This window comes from Verticillium nonalfalfae (assembly GCF_003724135.2).
Source record: "Verticillium nonalfalfae strain VnAa140/NRRL 66861 chromosome Unknown scaffold_17, whole genome shotgun sequence".
Classification (NCBI taxonomy): Eukaryota; Fungi; Ascomycota; class Sordariomycetes; order Glomerellales; family Plectosphaerellaceae; genus Verticillium; species Verticillium nonalfalfae.
Genome location: NW_021167242.1, coordinates 738 through 20,957, shown reverse-complemented (window position 1 = coordinate 20,957; position 20,220 = coordinate 738). Strand labels below are relative to the sequence as shown.

The 20,220-nt window shown below is 56.8% G+C and overlaps 7 protein-coding genes across 7 annotated transcripts; 4 read left to right on the top strand and 3 right to left on the bottom strand.

The window, feature by feature from the left end:
- Window positions 1–254: 254 nt before the first annotated feature.
- Window positions 255–2,939, top strand: D7B24_002683 (uncharacterized protein; the record flags this gene model as incomplete). Its single annotated transcript, XM_028636884.1, has 1 exon — window positions 255–2,939. The coding sequence occupies one exon, from the start codon at window positions 255–257 to the stop codon at window positions 2,937–2,939; it is 2,685 nt and encodes an 894-aa protein (XP_028497463.1).
- A 1,115-nt stretch (window positions 2,940–4,054) lies between these two features.
- Window positions 4,055–4,944, bottom strand: D7B24_002682 (uncharacterized protein; the record flags this gene model as incomplete). Its single annotated transcript, XM_028636883.1, has 4 exons — window positions 4,055–4,147; window positions 4,221–4,286; window positions 4,387–4,631; window positions 4,797–4,944. The coding sequence occupies 4 exons, from the start codon at window positions 4,942–4,944 to the stop codon at window positions 4,055–4,057; spliced, it is 552 nt and encodes a 183-aa protein (XP_028497462.1).
- A 1,302-nt stretch (window positions 4,945–6,246) lies between these two features.
- Window positions 6,247–7,022, top strand: EMP24 (p24 complex component; the record flags this gene model as incomplete). The annotated part of the gene is made up of 3 exons (XM_028636882.1): window positions 6,247–6,444; window positions 6,540–6,747; window positions 6,817–7,022. The coding sequence occupies 3 exons, from the start codon at window positions 6,247–6,249 to the stop codon at window positions 7,020–7,022; spliced, it is 612 nt and encodes a 203-aa protein (XP_028497461.1).
- Window positions 7,023–7,713: 691 nt separating this feature from the next.
- Window positions 7,714–10,107, bottom strand: HSP78 (chaperone ATPase hsp78; the record flags this gene model as incomplete). Its single annotated transcript, XM_028636881.1, has 1 exon — window positions 7,714–10,107. One exon carries the CDS (start codon window positions 10,105–10,107, stop codon window positions 7,714–7,716), a length of 2,394 nt encoding a protein of 797 aa, XP_028497460.1.
- Window positions 10,108–10,585: 478 nt separating this feature from the next.
- Window positions 10,586–11,584, top strand: D7B24_002679 (uncharacterized protein; the record flags this gene model as incomplete). Its single annotated transcript, XM_028636880.1, has 3 exons — window positions 10,586–10,705; window positions 11,028–11,363; window positions 11,432–11,584. The coding sequence occupies 3 exons, from the start codon at window positions 10,586–10,588 to the stop codon at window positions 11,582–11,584; spliced, it is 609 nt and encodes a 202-aa protein (XP_028497459.1).
- Window positions 11,585–12,209: 625 nt separating this feature from the next.
- On the bottom strand, window positions 12,210–14,487 carry D7B24_002678 (uncharacterized protein; the record flags this gene model as incomplete). Its single annotated transcript, XM_028636879.1, has 3 exons — window positions 12,210–12,478; window positions 12,549–14,278; window positions 14,363–14,487. 3 exons carry the CDS (start codon window positions 14,485–14,487, stop codon window positions 12,210–12,212), a joined length of 2,124 nt encoding a protein of 707 aa, XP_028497458.1.
- Window positions 14,488–19,031: 4,544 nt separating this feature from the next.
- D7B24_002677 (uncharacterized protein) lies at window positions 19,032–19,763 on the top strand (the record flags this gene model as incomplete). The annotated part of the gene is made up of 2 exons (XM_028636878.1): window positions 19,032–19,271; window positions 19,326–19,763. The coding sequence occupies 2 exons, from the start codon at window positions 19,032–19,034 to the stop codon at window positions 19,761–19,763; spliced, it is 678 nt and encodes a 225-aa protein (XP_028497457.1).
- Window positions 19,764–20,220: the final 457 nt, after the last annotated feature.

Here is a 20,220-nt window from a genome sequence, read left to right as displayed (position 1 = left end):
ACCTTAACCTTGTACCACATATCCACCCTGCCGCCCATCTGCCACCCAGAAACTCGTACATTCACAAGCCATTTCCGTGTACCACTGCAACACACCCTCGACCGAGTTGCCCCGCCATTCCAAGGGCTATTGCCCGACGTCAAAGTTGAACTGACTACATTCCAACGGATCTATCTGTGGGTGCGGACACCAGCGTGCTGCAGAGCATTCCTCTGACGCCTCCATCTTCAGTGAGCACGGGCAGGTCGACCATCATGGGTCTCCTCTCCAATCCCCTCCGCACACGCCGAGGACGGCCCTCCAGGCTGCCCTTCTATGAAAAGGTCCAGAAGGAGCGACTGTCCGACGACGAAGAAGCCTACTACGCATCATCCGACGACTCTGATGTCTACTCCGATGAGTCGCTCCCCAGCACCGGGAGCTCGAGGCAATCGGCCTCGTCCCACACAAGCGATGCCCTGATGCTGCCGAGGAAGACCGTCGGCCCCCAGCGGCCGGGCCGCCTACAATTCTACAGGCTGCCCAACAAGATCGTGCGCTACATGTGCCTGGGTCTGGTTCTGTTCATCGGCATCATGATCATGAGTCTGGTGCGCGCCAGCCAGAACGAGAACCAGAGGTTAGCCGAAGGCAAGGTCGCCAAAAAGCCCGACCCTCCTCCACTCTGGGAGCAGTTTGATTTCTTGACAAGATACTACGGCGGCATCAGGACCTTGACCCCCGTCTCCAAGAACAAGCCCCAGTATCCGGGCTCGCTGGACGAGCTGCCCCTGGACGCCCTCGACGTCAACGTCACCGACACCCAGACCTCAGAGGACGGCATTGACGATGCCGCTTCCAAGCGTGGACTGCCTGAGAGCAAGCTCTTTGTCAACCACCCCGGCTCCATCTTCACGACCAAACCCGAACACGTCCACGAGTGCTTCCTCGATACCGACAACAAGGTCCGCGTCCCCGCGCTTCGCTACTACGAGGGCCGCCCCCAGGGCTTCCCGGACAATGTCCTGGGTTCTTACGAGCTTCTTGGCTTGCCCGATGACATCTGCTACGAGCGGTACGGAAGATACGGGCCCTACGGCTTTGGTTACTCTCTCCGCGCTGGCGGTCTCGGTGTCGGCGAGCACGGCGAGCTCGAAGGTTCCTCGTCTGTCTGGGAGGACTCCAAGGTCGATTACACCAAGGTGAACTGGGCTGATGCGCAGCGACGGTGCTACCAGAGCAACGAGGCTCGGTACAAGTCACTGCCCGCGCGCACACCTTCGTCCCTCGGCTTCTACATTGGTGATGGTTTGTCCTCCAGCTCTCTGGCCGCTCGAGACGCCGAAGCTGCCGCCCCATCTGATACCAAGTTGAACGCTACCACGACAGCTCCTGCCAAGACAAATGTGGCCACAGACAAGGTCGACCACGCGGCCGAGCCCGACAAGAGGTCGCGCACGGCCATCGTGATCCGGGCCTGGGACGAGTACCTCTTCCGTGAAGACGACATCATGAACATTCGCTCCATCATCTCTGAGCTTTCCCTCGCTTCTGGCGGCCGCTACGACATTCACCTGCTTGTCCAAGTCAAGAACGACGGCGCTCACCCGATCTGGGCTGATCACGAAGCCTACGAACAGCGCATCAAGGACAGCATCCCTGAGGAGTTCAGGGGCTTGGTGACCCTCTGGACCGAGACGCAGATGCTCTCCATCTACCAGGGCATGCATGACCTGTTCAGCAGGGGCCCGGACCTGCCCGTCCACGGTGTGTACCGTGGCCTGACCATGGCCCTGCAGTATTTTGCCTACAACCACCCCGAGTACGATTACTACTGGTCGTGGGAGATGGACATTCGCTACACCGGTCACCACTATGACCTGCTGTCCAAGGTGGAGAACTGGGCGCGTGAGCAGCCTCGCAAGGGTCTCTGGGAGCGCAACTCTCGTTTCTACATCCCGAGCATCCACGGCTCGTGGGAAGATTTCCGCCAGATGTCGCGCGTCCAAACTGAGATGGGCACCACGAATGCCGACAACGTCTGGCACGATATCCCTGGCGCCAAGAGCAACGACAAGTCGGCAACAACGGGAGAGAAGCCTATCTGGGGTCCTGAGCGTCCCACTGACGAGGACGATTGGTTCGAGACTGAGAACGACCCAAAGCCGCCCACCGGGTCCGAAAAGGAGAAGAGCGCTTGGGGCATCGGCGAGGAGGCTGATCTCATCGCCCTGAACCCCATCTTTGACCCGGAAGGCACCACTTGGGGCCTCGCCGAGGACATTACGGGCTACAACAAGAACAACCGATCCGAGCCCCTGCCGCCGCGCCGCGCCCACATCGTCACGGCCTCACGCCTTTCGCGCCGCCTCCTCATGACCATGCACCGCGAGACGGCCCACAAGAAGCACTTTGCGTTCCCCGAAATGTGGCCTGCGACGGCCGCCTTCCACCACGGCTACAAGGCCGTCTTCGCCCCGCACCCGCAGTTCGTCGACCGCGAGTGGCCCATTGAGTACTTTGGCGCCGTCCTCAACGCCGGCAAGAACGGCGCCAGCGGCGGCAGCCGCATGTCCGTCTTTGGTCAACGCGAGCACAACATGCGCGGCCTCACGTGGTTCTACAACTCGGGCTTCGGCCCTAACCTCTACCGCCGCTGGCTCGGCCTCAAGGTCAACAATGATGGCGGCGAGGAGTTTGAGCTCGTCGAGGACGCCACCAAGGACGGCAAGACGGTCGGCCACCTGCGCGGCGGCGAGGGACGCATGTGCCTCCCGCCCATGCTTATCCACCCCGTCAAGGACGTCGAGCTCCCGGTCGAGGGCAAGAAGGACCCCGAGGAGGAGAAGAAGCAGGCCGCCGAAAAGGAGGCCGAGGACAAGCTCAAGCAGAAGGAGGAGGAGGAGCAGGAGGGCGGAAACGGCGGCAAGGAGGTTCCACAGTCTGGGCCGGGATCTTGATGAGTCCCGCACCACCCCCCCCCTTTTCTGTTTCCCTGGCAATCTTTGCCCATGGCGCGGCGTCTTGGTGTTTATTGTTTTTGATCGGGACCGGGTAGACATGGTTCCTTGGATGATGTTTGGATAGACACGGTTCTCATGATGGCGTCGCTCAGGCTAGCTGGGGTTGTCTGAATATACAGGAAGCCTTGGTACATTCATTCATTGGTCTGTGTTCAAACATGGCGTCCCCTTGTCACCACATCTGCGGGCATGTCTACTTTGTCGTGTCGTGACCACGAGGATGCCTAGCCATTGACACAGCGGCCTTCTTGCCATCGTATCTAGCCTCTAGCCTCTCACCTGACGGGTAGACCTGCGTTTCTGTGTCTGTTAGGGTCCCTTGGCAACGACTCGGTCGCCTACAAGCCGTGTACTGAACCCAACTCACAACATGACTAGACAAATACGACACATCATCACTCGAGACGCAAGGCACCCGGCTCCGGTCGAGTCCACATCATGGCATTCACGGCATGTAGTGCAAAAACGGCCACGACGCGATCAGAGCACACACGAGGCAGTGAATGTAAAAAGCAACAGTTTCTGGGACGGACGCCTGAACAAGACAGTACAGAAAATCCCCGCCCTGAAAGAAACGCCTCCCCCCTCCCAATCGTCCAGATCGAGACCCAGAAATGCGAGTGCGAGCGTGAGCGTGCGCGAGCTGTGCGACCTTTTGATGTTTTTTCGTTTTCAGAAGCGGAGAAAATGACGAGTGGCCCACCCACCCTCTTCCTCTGAGGCTGTCGACCTGGCGAGGGGAAAAGGGGGGGATGGGAGGGCATTAACTGGCATCAACCAGCTTACGGAACAGAGAGACAGAGAGAGAGGGCAAGGTCGCGTAACCGCCACGAAAGAACCGAACGGAAGCGAAACAGCCTTAGAGGAAGAAATGCGATCGATGGTTTATGGACTATTCGACTGCGTTGTGACCGATAACTTTGCAAACAAAGAACATCCGGAGCCACGGAGAGAGGTGGAGGGGGTTGTTTTCATGGGCCGAGGGGCGAGCGTGCTGGAGGCTTTCATGCGGCTCTTTTTCTTGACTGCGTGGGATGGTAAGGGTAGATAATCTACTGGTGGCCAGCCTTCCGCAGGGTGGTGGCGAGCCACTCGAGACCCTCGTAGAGACCATCTCCAGACGTGGCGCAGGTAGACTGGATGTACTGTTGGAGGCAAGGGCGGTCAGCATGTTTGTGGAATTAGGGGCGGTGATGAAAAGAGGGAAAAGCAACGTACCCAGGCGCGTTGTCTCAGGCTGTGAAGGCCGAGCTTGTCTGTGATCTCGGCAGCGTTCATGGCGTTCTGTGAAAAGAGGGGTCAGCATTGGTGCGCGGCGGCAAGTGACGGCTGACCACTGCGTCGACTGCGTCGAGCAGGTGGTCGATGCGGCAAGGTGACGTACAGGAAGATCCTGCTTGTTGGCAAAGACCAGAAGGATGGCGTCACGGAGCTCATCCTCGTTCAGCATGCGCTGGAGCTCCTCGCGGGCCTCGACGATACGGTCGCGATCGTTGGAGTCGACGACGAAGATGATGCCCTGGGTGTTCTGGAAGTAGTGCCTCCACAGAGGACGGATCTTGTCCTGACCACCGACATCCCACACGGTGAACTGAATGTTCTTGTACTCGACAGTCTCGACGTTGAATCCTGGGAGTGGGGGTCAGCACGGGCGCTCCAGGTACTATGGGAATGGCGATTCAGGGTCCCTCGATTCCCCCCCGCCGCCCGCCACCATCATATCATGATGAATAGAGTGAGGGGTAAAATGGCGGCATTGGGGTCAGGGGGGGGGGGGGAATAAGGCAGTCGTACCAATGGTGGGGATAGTCGTGACAATCTCGCCGAGCTTAAGCTTGTAGAGGATGGTGGTCTTTCCGGCGGCGTCGAGTCCGACCATCAGAATTCTCATCTCCTTCTTCCCCCAGAGCTTGTCGAAGATCTTAGAAAACGCGAGACCCATGTTGGAGATGTGTGCGTCGGCGACGGCTGAATGTGACGAGGCAAGGATGGATAGGGATCTGTTGGAGAGAAAAGAGCGTAAGCGCAAGTCTACAATGCGATGTAGACTGGTTTAAATGGACCAGGCCGGAGATGATGAATGATGCGGCGACGTAGTCGGATCGGAGGTTGGTATCTCGGCGGGTTCCCAAGAGGACAGGCTGGAGGTCAAGGAGGGGGGGAGGCCGAGACAGGATCTCGAGCGCTCTGACAATAGGCAACGATTCGAGGCCAGGCTACCGCGATGTCTGGCCTCTTTGTCTGATGGTTCAAGGAACCCTTGTGATGCTGGGTAGGAAGGGGGGGGCAATTTGGACCTCGACCAGTCGCGGGATGGGTACGTGAGCAGGCGAGATGGAGGGATAATGGGGGCAAAGATGTGGTAAGGAGAAAGCCGACAAGCGTAGCAAAGGCACGCGCCAGGTCGTGGGAAGGGTCGGCGCGCGAGACGAGAGAGGGGATTTCGATCAAGAATGGTACATGAGCGGCAACTTACAATTCGCAAATGGGCTCCGACGGGACAGAGTCTTGGGGGCTCAATGGAGCTTATCGTGGGATGTTGACGTGTCGGTGTCGGTGAAGAAAGGACGGGAGCCAGGAGCAAAGCACAGAGGCAAAGGCAGAGGCAGGAGCAGAGCGTGATGGAGAAGTGGACTGGACTGGAGCCCCTCCCTCCTCCTTCCCCCCCAGCCAGAAGCCAGGATGGCAGAATGGGGGGCGCAGGTTCAGGGTCGGGCTTACGCTCTCTGTTGGTCAGTGCCATTTCCAGGGCATCATCGGTGCAGTGAGCGGTCCTCCACGCTCCCTGTAACAGGCCAGCACGGGCATCTTCAAACTCTGGAGACCCACCCTGAGCGGTATCCAGGCCACTGATGCTGCCTGTTGCCTACCAGCCTCCAGCCTCCAGCCTCCAGCCTCCAGCATGCCACCACCCACAGACTAATGAATAACTAGAGGAAACCGTTTCGTTATCACGTGCCACGGCAACAACCCCCTTAGATAGGTACCTCGTCCTCCCGACGAGCCCAGGAAGAACTTCGGCCCAGGCCGTCTAGCGCGCTAATCCCCTTTGGCTCAACCCCCCGTTGAAAGGTGTCCCGACAGGGGTGTCGAGACAGCTACGACAGAACTTCCAGGGCGTCTGCTGGCTTTCTTGACTTCGCTAACCAAGGCTTCTGCCACGACGACAACTTCAAACCCCCACACTCCTTTCGGTCGAAACCTCTTCGCCAGGCAGCCAACTCGTGCCCTCGATCTGCCCGCCATGTTTTTCGCCTCAGTCGCCAAGCTGCTCCTCGCAGCTGGCCTCTTCCAGTCCGCCCTCGCCCACAACATCCAGCTCCCCGCCCACGGCCGCGAGTGCTTCCACGAGTCTCTGCGTCGCGATGACAAGATGACCGTCACCTTCCAGGTCGGCGACCGTGAGTTTGGCAGCGCCGGCAACCTCGACATCAACTTCTGGGTACGCGCCACGTCCCCCAATGCGCCGGCCAGCAGTCGCGCTGCTTCCTGCGATGGAAGATACGATCTAGCTGACCCACCCCCCTTTTTAAACAGATCCAGAACCCCAGGGGCCAGTACGAGACCCAGCAGAATGGCATCTCCAACGGCGACTACACTTTTGACGCGAAACACGACGGAAAGTACACCTACTGCTTCGGAAACGAGCACTGGGGTGCCCACACCAAGGAAGTCTCCTTCAACGTTCACGGCATTGTCTATGTCAGCGAATCCGATGTGCCCAGCGATCCGCTCGAGAAGGAAGGTTTGTGCAATTCCAGGAGCCAAAAAGCGGTACAGTCTGGGACTTGTAAAAGCTGACCGCGTCGTTCAGTCCGCAAAATGTCCGAGCTCCTTGCCCAGGTCAAGGATGAGCAATCCTACATCGTTATTCGCGAGCGCACCCACCGCAACACTGCCGAGAGCACCAACAGCCGTGTCAAGTGGTGGAACTTGTTCGTCATCACTCTTGTCGTGGGCGAGGCGGGTTTCCAGGTCTGGTGGTTGCGGAGGTTCTTCGAGGTGAAGAGGTTGGTGTAATGTGAGCAGAAGTGGAGTTCTCGAAACAGGGTAGTCTTTTATCTCTACTCAACTGCTCCTCAATGGAGCTACGATGGCGTACGACTGGGTTGGGGGATTTGCATGCCATGAAAAAGGCTGGGTCTGGGCCGAAATGCTTGGAAGGAGCGTGTATAACGGTTTCGATGCGCCATGGTCAACATCTGACTCTATTCACTTGCTGATGTCACTGGCGCGATACCGACTCAGAATCTGTCCCACGTGATTGTTGCGCCTGGGTGACACTGTCGTGAAACTGTTATCTGGAGCTTACTGTTTCCGAGTGATATCCCTTCAACACTGCATACCACTTAGGACATACGGTTCGCACAAAGTTTTCCGTAAAAAAATCGGCAGAATAATGCCCAGCAATGACACTTTTCCATTGCCCTGTATCTGACAAGGGTTGGCTTGCACGGGCTGAAGCTGCCACTTGGGCCTCGAAGATCGAGACTGGATTCGGTGTTAATTGGATGGCTCGATCACCAATCGCTAATCTGCGTCACGATATTCGGTAATAGCAAAGTCTATTTGAAAAGTATGGTATCTTAGTTTTGAGTAAGCCATGATATACAAAGATGGTACAAGCATTTACAACATAGGCGAAGTGTCCATCGCGCCCCCACCCCAAGCCATTACCCCATTACCTCTACTACAGACCTCGCATATTCGATCAAGCGGAAGTAGATCCCTCTGTTTCGGCACCCGCAACACTACTCCTCACCTCAAGTCCCGATCCGTCTTCCTTAATGACCACTTCAGCAGTCTCGCCCATCTTCAGCTCGCCCCTGATGATGCGGTCTGCCAGCCCGTTGCCGATCTCATTGGTGATGAGCCTGTTCAGCGGACGAGCGCCAAAGCGTGGGTCGTAGCCACGCTCAGCGAGCCAGTCCCGTACATCGGAAGACACATTGAGAGTGATCCTCCGATCGTCGAGACGAGCTTGTAGCTCGCGCAGGCGGATGTCGACAATGTCGCGGAGGGCCATCTTGGCGAGCCGCTTGAAAACGATGAAAGAGTCGATACGGTTCAGGAACTCGGGGGGATAGGCGCTTGCCACAACATCCATGACGGCTTTGCGCACGTCGGGGCTCACGTCGCCGTCTTCAGTCTCGGTGTAGGGGTGAGAGGGGTTGGCTCCGACAAGAATATCCGCACCTAGGTTGGAGGTGAAGACGATGATGGTGTTTCGGAAGTCGACCTTGTGACCCTGGGCGTCGGTGAGATAGCCCTCGTCCAAAACTTGGAGCAGGAGAGCTGAGATATCGCGATGGGCCTTCTCAAACTCGTCGAAGAGCAAGACGGCGTAGGGTTTGCGGCGAACAGCCTCTGTCAACTGACCAGCGTCTTCGTAGCCAACATAGCCGGATGGAGCACCAATCAGACGCGAGATGGTATGCTTTTCCTGGAATTCGGACATGTCGAAGCGAACGACTGCCGACTCTGTCGAGAACAAAAAGCCTGCAAGTTTCTTGCAAAGCTCCGTCTTGCCCACACCTGTTGGGCCCAGGAAGAAGAAGCTGGCTAGGGGCCGGTTATCGCCGCTAAGACCCGCTCGTTGAAGACGAACAGCATTCGACACCGCCTTGATGGCCTCATCCTGGCCACGGACTGACGCCTGGAGGGCATCTTCCATATGAACCAGCTTCTGTATATGGCCAGAAGTGAGCTTCGAGACGGGGATCCCTGTGATGCGGGACACCACAGCAGCAATGTCGTCTGCGGTAACCGAGTCGTGAATAAGGGAGCCATCCTGTTTGTCCTCTTCCTTGGGGATTTTCTCCTCCAGGAAGGGGATGACACTGTACCGCAGCTCACCAGCTCGACCAAAGTTGCCCTCTCTCTGAGCAACATCTAGTTCCACCTTTGCCTTGTCGAGCTCCTCCTGCGCGTTCTTGACGGCCTCAATCTCAGCACGCTCCTTCTCCCATCGGGTTGTCAGTCCCAATATCTCCTCCTGAAGTGCCTTGAGATCGGTCTCGAGCTTCTCGCGTCGCTCGCGACTGGCGACATCCTTTTCTTTCCGTAGACTTTCTAACTCAATCTGGATCGTCATAATCTTCTGGTCCAAAGCCATGATGTCCTCGGGCTTTGATTCGTGTTGTAGTTTCAGATGACTTGCAGCTTCGTCCATCAGATCGATGGCCTTGTCTGGCAAGAACCTGTCGGTGATGTAGCGGTTTGAGTAGGTGGCGGCAGCAACCAAGGCGCCATCAGTGATGCGAACACCATGGTGCACTTCGTACTTGTCCTTGATGCCACGCAAAATGCTAATGGTATCCTGGACACTGGGTTCATTGACCATGATGGGTTGGAAGCGCCTCGCAAGAGCGACATCCTTCTCAATCTGTCGATACTCGTCCAGCGTAGTCGCACCGCAGCACTGGAGCTCACCCCTTGCGAGTGCTGGCTTCAGCAGGTTGGAGGCATCAATAGAGCCTTCGGCCTTGCCGAGACCAAGGAGTGTGTGTAGCTCGTCGATGAAGAGGATGACTTCGCCCTCGGCTTTCTGAACCTCGTCGAGGACTTTTTTCAAACGTTCCTCAAAGTCACCCCGAAACTTAGCACCAGCAATCAAGGAGCCAAGGTCTAACGAGATGACCCTTTTGTTCTTGACACTTTCAGGAACGTCACCCCGAACGATTCGCAAGGCGAGACCTTCGAGGATGGCTGTCTTGCCTGTGCCTGCATTTCCGATGAGAACTGGATTGTTCTTAGTACGGCGCGAAAGAATCTGGATGGTTCGCTGGATTTCTGAGTCTCGCCCAATTACAGGATCCAGCTTGCCGTCTTTCGCTCTCTGTGTCAAATCGATACCAAATTGCTCTAATGCTGGCTTCTCGGGCTCGCCTCCGCCCATGTCCATGCGGTGAGTGCCACCCGGAGGATGTGGCCCGCGGCCTGATGCATATGCCCTGAAGGCGACAGCAGGAAGGCGTTGAGCGCTATGGGTAGTGATGTCATTGAGGACAGTCCTTGATAGCAGTGGTCGAGATGATCTTGATAGTGGAGAAGTAATGAGCCCGAACCGCCGGGCGGATGTGATGAGTTGTCTTCGAGCCTGCATCGTGTCTGCGCAGACAAACGATGAACCGACGAGAGATGATTGCGACTGAGAAGAAAGAAGAATTCGCCGCGGTCCAAGCCAGCGGAACGGGGCAACACGCGATAGATATCTTCACTGACAGCTCCCTTCCTGATGTCACGCCAGAGCTCGAGCACCCTGGAGCACCCTGGAGCAGTTTCTCGCACCTTCGCCCTGTAGCCCCAGTCTCGCCTGGACCCAGAAAAAGCTCTTATCTTATCAGCCCAGAATCTCGGACACCAGCCACAGTACCCCACTGAACATGGCGGTGCGAGCCATTCCACACAGGGCTTAGCGCCAAAGGGCAGGTTTTCGTCTTCGCACACTTCGCCTAAGTGGCCCTCAAAAATTCGATTCGGCAAAACCGACCAGACTCACCTGCATCCACGACAACCTCGTCCCTTTCACCCCCCAACCCCTCGACGAAATCCCCCGGAAAGGACGACGCGATCCCCTCAAAATGTCGACCAAGGCGGAATCCACGACCAAGAAGTTCGGCAAGGGCACCCGGGAGGTCCCCGCCTCTTCCCAGAAGGCCTCCAAGTGGTACCCTGCCGACGATGAGCCCCAGGCTAAGAAGGTGAGTCCTCGGTGACGGCAGAGATATCGCAGCGGGACAGCAACAGAGCGTGCGGATGCGATCGACCGGGCGAACGCGCAATGAATTTTGGGATAATTTTGGGGGAGAGATTCGGGCAATTCGCCTGAGTGGTTGCGCGCGCGAGGCGAGCACCATGAAGGTCGAATATCACGTTTGCCCCTTCACCCTCCAAAAGCGACCAACTTCCGCAACCCCGGGCGCTTCTGCGCTCAAGCACAAGAACGAACGCATCCGCCGCTCCTCAAGCCTACCCTCCCAGCACACATGGCATCACAGACGACTAACACATTTTTGCCCACAGGTCCGCAAGGCCGTCCGCCCCTGGACTCCCCGCCAGACCCTCGTGCCTGGCACCGTCCTCATCCTGCTCGCCGGCCGCTTCCGCGGCAAGCGTGTCGTTCTCCTGAAGACCCTCGACCAGGGTGTCCTCCTCGTCACCGGCCCCTTCAAGATCAACGGCGTCCCCCTCCGCAGGGTCAACTCCCGCTACGTCATTGCCACATCCGAGAAGGTTGACGTTTCCGGTGTCGACGAGAAGAAGCTCGAGGAGGTCTCCGCGCCCAAGTACTTCACCGCCGAGAAGGCCAAGGAGAAGGCCGGCGAGGAGGCTTTCTTCAAGCAGGGCGAGGCTCCCAAGGTAAGCTCAAACCAAACGAGAATCGTGAGTCGGGAAAAAGAAAATAAATGCTCACAACTTGCCCACAGAAGAAGGAGATCAACAGCAGCCGCGCTGCCGACCAGAAGGCCATCGACAAGGCTCTCCTGGCCAACATCAAGAAGGTCGACCTGCTCGCCAGCTACCTGTCCAGCACCTTCAGCCTGCGAAAGGGCGACAAGCCCCACGAGATGAAGTGGTAAACGTGCCACATCATGACGAACAACGCGGATATCCGGCTTGGGAAGGGTGTTGTGTGGCTTCGTCTTAAGGGGTCGGCGGCTGATGAAGGCAGGCTAGAGCTTGTAGAGGGACAAACGAAGATCCGGGCTTTCAGGGCAGGGCTGGTTTTGCCAAAATGCATTTGAGAACTCGACGGCATCGGTCATTTGGCGTCTGTAATGAGGTTCTTCACAATCAACAACGAAGATAAAACACCCGGGCCCTCTGGTCGGTCGAATTGGCATTTTCAAAAAAAAGCAAAGCAAACCAAAAGTTCCATGGTTCTCCTTTGAGGGTCAAGGGCATTCGTTGGGCTTGGCGGGCTGGCTGCAAGTCGGCGGTCGGTCCACGATACCCAGAAGCACACAATGCGAAAGGATTCTCGAAAGTTTGTTTCGTTCTCTACGCTGCTTGCTTTGTGCAGCCCCTTGTTGATAGATAACCCCACGCCCTTGAGTGGAGGTCCCGCTGCCTTACCCATGCTAGTTCTACATGACCTGATGACACCAACTTCGCCTGTCCCGTATCTGATGCTTGATAATTCAACGCTTACTCACGTCACAGCTTGCCAATCATGTGCCCACATCGCCCGCCGGTCTGGGGCAGTCAGGCCTCGCGATCCGCCCAGCTCTGAATCATGCCCGCCGGGGATGCCTCGTAGTGCTTCAGGCTAACCTTGCCTGTCGCCTCATCGAGATATGTGTTGGCTTGGACGAAAACCTTACGCGGCTGCTTGTTCTGCAGGACAACGTTCCGGAGCTTGGTGCCCCAGAAGTCCATGTCGACATTGGTCATCTCTTTGTAGAAGGCAGTGCCCGCCTCGACGTCGGCGGTTGCCTTATAAATGTGGATCTTCTGGAGATATTTGCCGACAGCTAGAGATATTGTGGTTAGTCTTAGGTAGTAGCCATCAAACGAAAAGAGATATCAAGGCAGGTAACATACCATCACGGCCGGTAGTCAGAATCTTGGACCTGTCCAGCTTGATCTCCAGATCGGTAAGGTCGTCCTTCTTGTAATTCAGCACACAGAAATCGTCTCCGGCCTGGAGGAAACACTGCAGAATGGAGAAGCGGGCTTGCGAGTGAGCTTGGCCCCATTTCTGGCTGCGAGGATCCCACATCTCAAGAGATACCAGGCCAGCGCGCGCCATCGACAAATAGGCGGCATACAGGACGTCACCAGCCTCGCCATCCATGTCAACGCTCCCATCACCAAAGCCAAAAATTTTGAGCGCAGAAAACTCGCAGCCAAGGTACATGGCCACAAGCTCAGCTCGGCATTCCTCGTAAGAGGCAGCAAGGCTGCCAAAAACAGAACCCCATGTCTGGCCGGGCTTGTACCAAGTCGTTACAGGCTTGTTGGTCAGGGGGCTGATGGGAGGATTCTCCTTGTCGAAGTTGAAGGTACCGGGCGAAGTCTCCTGGAGGAGCTTGCCACATCCATGGCCCGTAAGCTCATGCAGACCGACCTGAACCTCGAAGGCAGGGTCCCGGTATTTCTGGTAAACAGCAAGATCGGCTTCGGAGATGAACGGAATCTTCTCGTTCGGGGCCTTGGCGCTGAGAACGTTGCCAAGAGACACATTCTTGAATCCCTCGCTTTGACGGATGAGATCGTAGTTAGGAATGTTGATACCTGCGGGGATTCCGGATCCACTGAAAGTCAGGACTTCCAAAGAAGTGAAATCCGGCGAGAGGAATTTATCCTTCTCGAACTCCTTGCTCCACGGGAGGAGTGGAATCAGAGCCGGGGCAGAACTGACGAGTTCGCCGAAGGCCCGGGTTCGCTCCAGGTTGACGACTGCTGCGAAACCCTCCCATTCACCTCGGATGCCAGCCGGGTCTCGGTATGTCTCGATGAAGCCAATGTTCGACTCGACCATGGGGCCCTTGTCACGAATCCACTGCCTCTGACTCTCCAGGAATGATACAAGAGATCCATCATGGAACGACTTGGCGTAGGCGGCATGCATCTTTGCCTGCGTCTCGTTGTCGCTGTTCTCGCCGGCCTTGGTGATATATTCGGAAATAGCCTTCATCTCGGCAGCGTAATCGCCATAGACAAGCTTGATTGTCTTGCCCTTCAGTAGGCCGTCCTCCACGGTGAATTGAGTGTCCTTGCCAATATCACCGCCCTCGTTGGGGATACTGGTGACAGCCGAGGCAATGAGGAGCTCGAAGTTGCCGTCCTTGGCCTTGCGAAGACGGTTGTTTTCGGGCAACAGACCCTTCTTCTCCATCCATGCCGAGACAGCTTCAATCTCAGACTGAGTAATGTCTGGGGAATCAGGGTAATATGTCGTCAGATGCCCCTTGTCTGGGAAGCCAAGGTGCAGCAGGCCAGGCTTGTCAGCGCTGAAGATGCCGCCGTTGGTAGCCTTGTAGAAAGCCTCGGCCTTGGAGCTGGTCTTCGCCAACGCGACGAAGGTGCTTTCGTCGCATCTCGGAAGAAACTTGGAGTCGCCGAAGCTCTTATAGTTGCCGCTGTTGCCAAGGAACTGAGCAGCGTACTCGAGGAACTGCGTCAGTTGGGTCTCATTGATTCCAGCCTTCTTGCCGAGGGCCTCCCAGTCGCCGCCAGACGAACTGTGCAGACTGATAATCAAGTCATAGATGGCCTCCGACTCAGGCGAAACTTGTCTAAGGACAATGCGGTTACCAGCGAGAGATGCTCTGCATCAGGGTCAGTGGTGGATGGTCTTCACGAAGTTTGGCAGAGCCTCATCCTGAAGCGTTGCGATTCTGACTCTCTCGTACCTGCTGATGAAGTGAGCATAACGCTTCTGCTTGTCGGTCAAAGGCTCAAAATGCTTCTCAATCTCGAGTCTCACGACGCTGGGAGGGGCGTCAGCCAGGTACTGCGCGAGTTCCTGGGTGTTCATGGTTGTAGTTGTGGTAGAAAATCTCTGCCAGCTGGCTCGTGTGTGAGGGAGACGGATCAGGGATCTTGCGTGAAGGGATGTGGAAGCTCTCAGGGCTCTCGAAGAGGGTAACCTGGAAAGTATTGAAGAACGCATGACAGTGACACTGGGAAGGAGGGGTCGGCGGTCACAGCTAAGGTTATTGGCTCTTGCCCAGCTGAATGGATCTGACTGCAGCTCGGTGCGATGCGTGCGGGCAGGTTCAGGCCAACCCAACCGCGTGTAAGCGGGGAAGGACCAGCCATCTTGATGGTCTGAGCGCCGATCATTGGGTCTGCCTTGTACTGAGGCTGAACTCTTGTGTCTGACCTGGGCGATGCAGCTCAACAGGAGCCAAAGCTCACGTCATTTCGGACAGCAAGATAAGGCTCCTCATGTGCTCCAGACTTATATGGTTTTGACATCGGCCACTGGAGCGGCTGTTTCGATTGTCGGCGCACGTGAGCTCGACCGGCGTAGAGGATGGATGATGTTCCTTCGCGTCACGTGATCGTGGTGCGCCACAATTGGACAATGCCCAACGCGGGGTTGCAGCCACACTGAGGGCGAGATTGTAGAGGGCACGACAGTCTACATGAAATGCATCGGTAGCATCACTGTGAGAAGTCGGCTTCTTCGATATCACACTTGTAAAGCAACCGTGACATGGGACGCTGTTGGAGGTACATGCGCTCTTTCGCTGGTACAAAAAGGAACTCCTACGCGACTTCACAACACCCTTACCGCCGCACCTGCAAGGCTTGCCAAGGTACGGGACGATCAAGATGCACGTCGACTGGAACAGTGACGCTGCTAAACCCTCAGATGTAACGGCTGAAGAAGCATTAGGGCGGGCCATCGCGGCTGGGTGCATCGGGCAGATTGTGAGCCGGACTACGTTGGGCAGCCATGTGTTATGCTCTGCAGCAGGCCGGTCGTCCGCCGCCCGTCACGCGAGGGGGGCCTACCAACCAGTTGAATATCCAGTAGATGAAGTGGCCTTCGGCGGACGCACGGCAGATGATCCCATGACTGCGAACAGCCGTGGTGACAGGCCAGAGACTGGGTTGTTGACTGCGTCTGCCAGCTCAGGCTTCGCCGTGGCATGAGAGCATGGTAGTATATGCTGTATGACGGATATTGCTGACGGTCGGCCACGTCAATGTGACCGGGACCAGTCTCCGAAGGCTATTGAATCCGAGGCCTCGCTTCGCCAAAATACACGGTGGGATATCCGGACATTTGCCGATCTCTGCTGGAGAAAGGAACCGAAGACCCCCAATAAGTGCCCTGCGAGACGGTCGAGCCTCCTGCGGCTCGAACCAAGATAGGGTCGACGCAGCAGACCCGATGCGGGACATCATATACTGACGTGGTATCGTACATGAAACGTTTGAGCGGTGAGCCGTGTCGGCTTCCTTCCGTGCTTTACCCTAAAGACCGCATAGATTCTCGTGTTCTGACGATGGGGCGTAGTGAAGCAACGGATTTGACGGATAAAAATATTCGTTGGGTTTGCGTGGGGGTCATTGGGGGCGAAGCGGAGGCTTGCGGAGACAACCTGGATTCCGGAAAGAATACCGCGACTCACGACGCACGACACATTGATCGCTTGATTGGCAGCGTGGGAGGGCTCGCCGGGTCTCGCGGATTAGACCGCGATAATCTATGGAGAGGATGGGGGGTCAAAGGAGGAAAAGTCCCAGGCACATGAGACCAAACAGTCCCGCGTCAGAGGCCCCTATTGCCAGCCAGCCGGATCCCCAGCCGAGCCGAAGCCAGGGAATGGGAAATGGGGCGTCCTCAGGTTTGCTAGGAACTCGTGACCTTGGTTCGAAGCCCGGGTGCAGGGCTGCGACAAGGATCCCCTTCCACAACAAAGCCCATCTTGGGGCAACCATTAGGTCATGGTTGGCGGTGCTCACCGTCATAGGTGCTCCAGCCTGGGCGGGCTCAGCTGTGTTAAAAGGTTTGGGAAGGGGGGGGGGGGTCTACTTCAACGAGGCCGGATACCCTTTGCTTCTTCTTCGGTCCGGCTCAGTCCAGCAACAAAAGGAGACAAGAGGACTAGTAAACAATGATGCATGCGGCCAGCCGGAGACACATCGAAGAGGCCATGATGTAATGAAGGGATGAATGGCAAAAGTACGTTGTGGAGAGAGTTTGCACCCTTCTGTTTCTTTTTGGCTGGTGTGAAAGACGGACGGCGACGGAAATGACCTGAAGGAATGACTGGGAGCATCCACTACCTTGGGTTTGTCTGGAGGCTTCCCCAAACAGCGGCACGTGGCAGCCCTGTTGCGATGCGTACAATCATTCATCCATGGACAGCTGTCGAGTGATGCGTCGTGCAAGAAACATGTGTATGGAATTCGTGTCAGATTCAGAAAATACAGCGGCCCATCGTTGACGGTTCGGAGAATTGTTGCGTGGGATTTCTTGCCGCCCGCTGCATCGCCCGAAGGTCGCGTGTGATGAGCACACAGGGCAGCACATTCGAGTCAGCCGCAGACCAAGACCCGGACCCCGATCCAGACCCAAGAGCTGGTGACAACGGAACGGGGGAGTTGGGGAAACGAAGGCAACAGGGTGGTGCTCAGGGGGGTGCAGACAAGGGCGTGGCCCCCGTGTCCAGAATTCTTTTACCCCCACGCAGAACCACGCTACCCGAGACGGATGGGATAGGTTGCAGGGAAGAAGGCTTGGAAGCTGGAAGGCTTGGAAGGCGTCCCCCGGTGATCCTTCCTGCACGCTGGGTTGCGCATTTGCCCTTTTCCCCCAGCGCCTGGCAGTGGCACCCTAGACCCCGCTGTATCATAGCAGATGCAGACAGATGCAGCCTGCAGCTGCACCCCTCACTCATCCCTTCCTCCCTGTCTGCCCTGTCCGCCTTTTTCGTACTTGCCTGGCTGAGCTTGATGTCCCTTCCCCGCCACAATTGAAGCCCGAGCGAGGCGAGGCCTTCCAAATCTGCAGCACCTGGCAACAGTGCTCATTCTTTCACAGTCCTCGCCAGCCGAAAGCATCTCAGTCCGCCCCCGGCTTATCACCTCTTCCAGTTCTGGTTCCCTCTCTCTATCTTCTGGCCTAGGCGCGTAGCTCGTCACGGGCGCTGAGTATCACGACTACGAAGCACACTCTGCTTGCCAGCCGTCGCCGTCGCCGTCGTCATCGTCAGATGCCTGCACCATGCTGCTGGTGGGGTACATGTAGGCAATCGCTGAGCCCACGCCTCGGTCCACGAATTGTCCTGTCCACCCACCTAGGGCCAGAATTCATTCCCAGGGCTCCAGGCATCAGACCGACTGTTTCTCCCACATCCTGGACTTGGTTTCCAGTACGTGCCCGAACGCCATCTCCCAATCAAGTCTTCTCCGCCGAAAGTCCCCAACTTGCGGAACAGTGTGTCTCAGTCGCTGGCAAACACCCTCTTACGGCAGTTGACAGCTCAACCCATCCTCGAACTCTAGTGGCCGTACTTGCTTGTTTAGACAATGAAGCAAGCACTGGAATAATGTCTTGCAAATGGATTGGCCCTCCTGATCGCTGGCTTCCCCGGATTTCTTGCAGTCAAGCCCATCAATCACACTTGTCACCGCCAGAACGTTGAGCCGTCCGTCTGTTCGAGTGCCATCCACCCACTCTCACGAGCAGGGAGCCCGCCCCTCTGCCCCGCCTCGTCTCCTGAACATCCCACGCCGACCCCATCCCCGAAAACCAGATGATGACCATACCCTGGTTCGAGTTGGGGGTACATGTGGCCCCTGAGGCGGTACCACGGCCTACCAGGCTGCTACTTCTGACACCCCCATCAGACTGGGCCCCCGGGAGCCCCGACTAAGTGACCGGCTTTTCCAAGTTGGGGCCGCTTTGGGCGCTCATTGGGTCACTGGTTCAAACCCGAAAATCTGCTACCTCAGAATTTCAGCCACGACGGGGTCAACTTGTCTCGATCGATTCCCCCCCCCCCTCCTCGTCTCCCCTCAGAGAGACAAGGGACCCGACCACAACCACCGCTCAGGCACAAACCACAGGAGCTGGTGAAAGTTCTAGCGAACGTTTTTTTTTGGCCCTACCCAGTATTGTCACATCGGCACACCCTTCGCCCCCTGTTCCCCCGGAGAGTGAAGCGCTATGGTGGGGGGGGGTGCTTTCTCCGTCCCGTTTCTTTTCACGAATTGACCCCCTCCCTCTCTCCGACCCCGTCAGTTGATGGTCATGCTTGCTTCACTTACACAACTATTAAAGCAACGGCGTTCCCACCCACGAAGCTAACTGAATGTCTTCTTCCCTTCAACGCCATAGTGATTATACTTTGCGAAAGCCATCTCGAGCGCCCAAGAATCTGATTCACTCGTCTCTCGCCATTTTTTGCCTTTAAGGTTAACGCTGCCAAACTCTCTGCATCTTCCCTTCCGTCGCCAGGCCTCCACCCAAATAATCAGTTTGGATTCGATCCAACAATTGCAAATTTCGCTCCAACGAGCCGAACCAACCCTCTCACCTCCTCAGAAACATCCGGCATAATGCTTTCCTACGACGCTCCTGGACACCTTAACGGACAACAACCGACGGGTCGGGCGGGCGGCATGTCGAACCAGTCGTCTGTTCCTCTGAAATCGAGCAATTCTGGTCATGTCAATGGAAACTTGGACAACAAATATCATCACATCTGGCTCGTCACGGGCCCTGCAGGATGCGGCAAGACCACCGTTGCCGAGCACATTGCCTCGTCCTTGAAGGTCCCCTACGTGGAGGGCGACAACGTATGTCCAACAGCCTACAAGCTGCTATGGTTCACTTTCTAACTATCAGTGTAGTTCCACCCTAAAGCCAACATTGACAAGATGGCCAACGGCACGCCACTGACCGACGCCGACCGCTGGGACTGGCTCACCGCGCTGCGCGAAGAGTCTCGCCGCCAACTCGCCAATGGGTCCGATGGTGTGGTCCTCACCTGCTCCGCGCTCAAGCGCAAGTACCGAGACGTCATCCGTGTGGCTGGCTATTACGACCACTCGCTCCTGATTCACTTCATCTACCTAGATGCCGACGAAAACGTTCTCCTGCAACGCGTCAAGAGGCGACAGAACCACTACATGGGCGCGAACATGGTGTCGAGTCAATTCAGCATCCTGGAGCCTCCCCAGGCGGACGAGCGGGACGTCATCTCGGTGGACGTCAGCCGGACCATGGAAGAAGTCAAGCGGGACGCACTCAACCGGGTGACGGCCATTATGGAGGAAGAGCAGCAGTAGTGGACGACGAGTCACGACACGGGACGACGACATGGACATGGACATGACGCAGGCCTAGTTGTGGCGTGTAGCACACACAAATCAGGTTTCATGCTTTCTTTCTGTTGGGTGGGAGCTTGGAGTTTTTGGGTGCCAAAAGGCTAAGGGTCCCCAGACGGACAAGGCGTTGCAAAGGGTTCGGGAGTCCAGGGCTGCATTCGGCGATTGGGTTGGCGTCGAGAAGCGACGTCGCCGACGAAGATCCCCCTTCGGATGGTTCAGTGGAGGCTCGACGCAAGTTGGGTTACACTGTGTAATGGCAGGTCGAGGAACAAGATGTTGGAGGGGGGACGTCATCAATCATCATGGTCACGGTCACGAGGTCTTCAGTGCAGGATCGCGCAGGAACGCCAGACAGGGCTGCGCGCTGGCAGGCACGACGTGGCACGGCATAATTGTGTGGTGTGTTTGTTTGTTG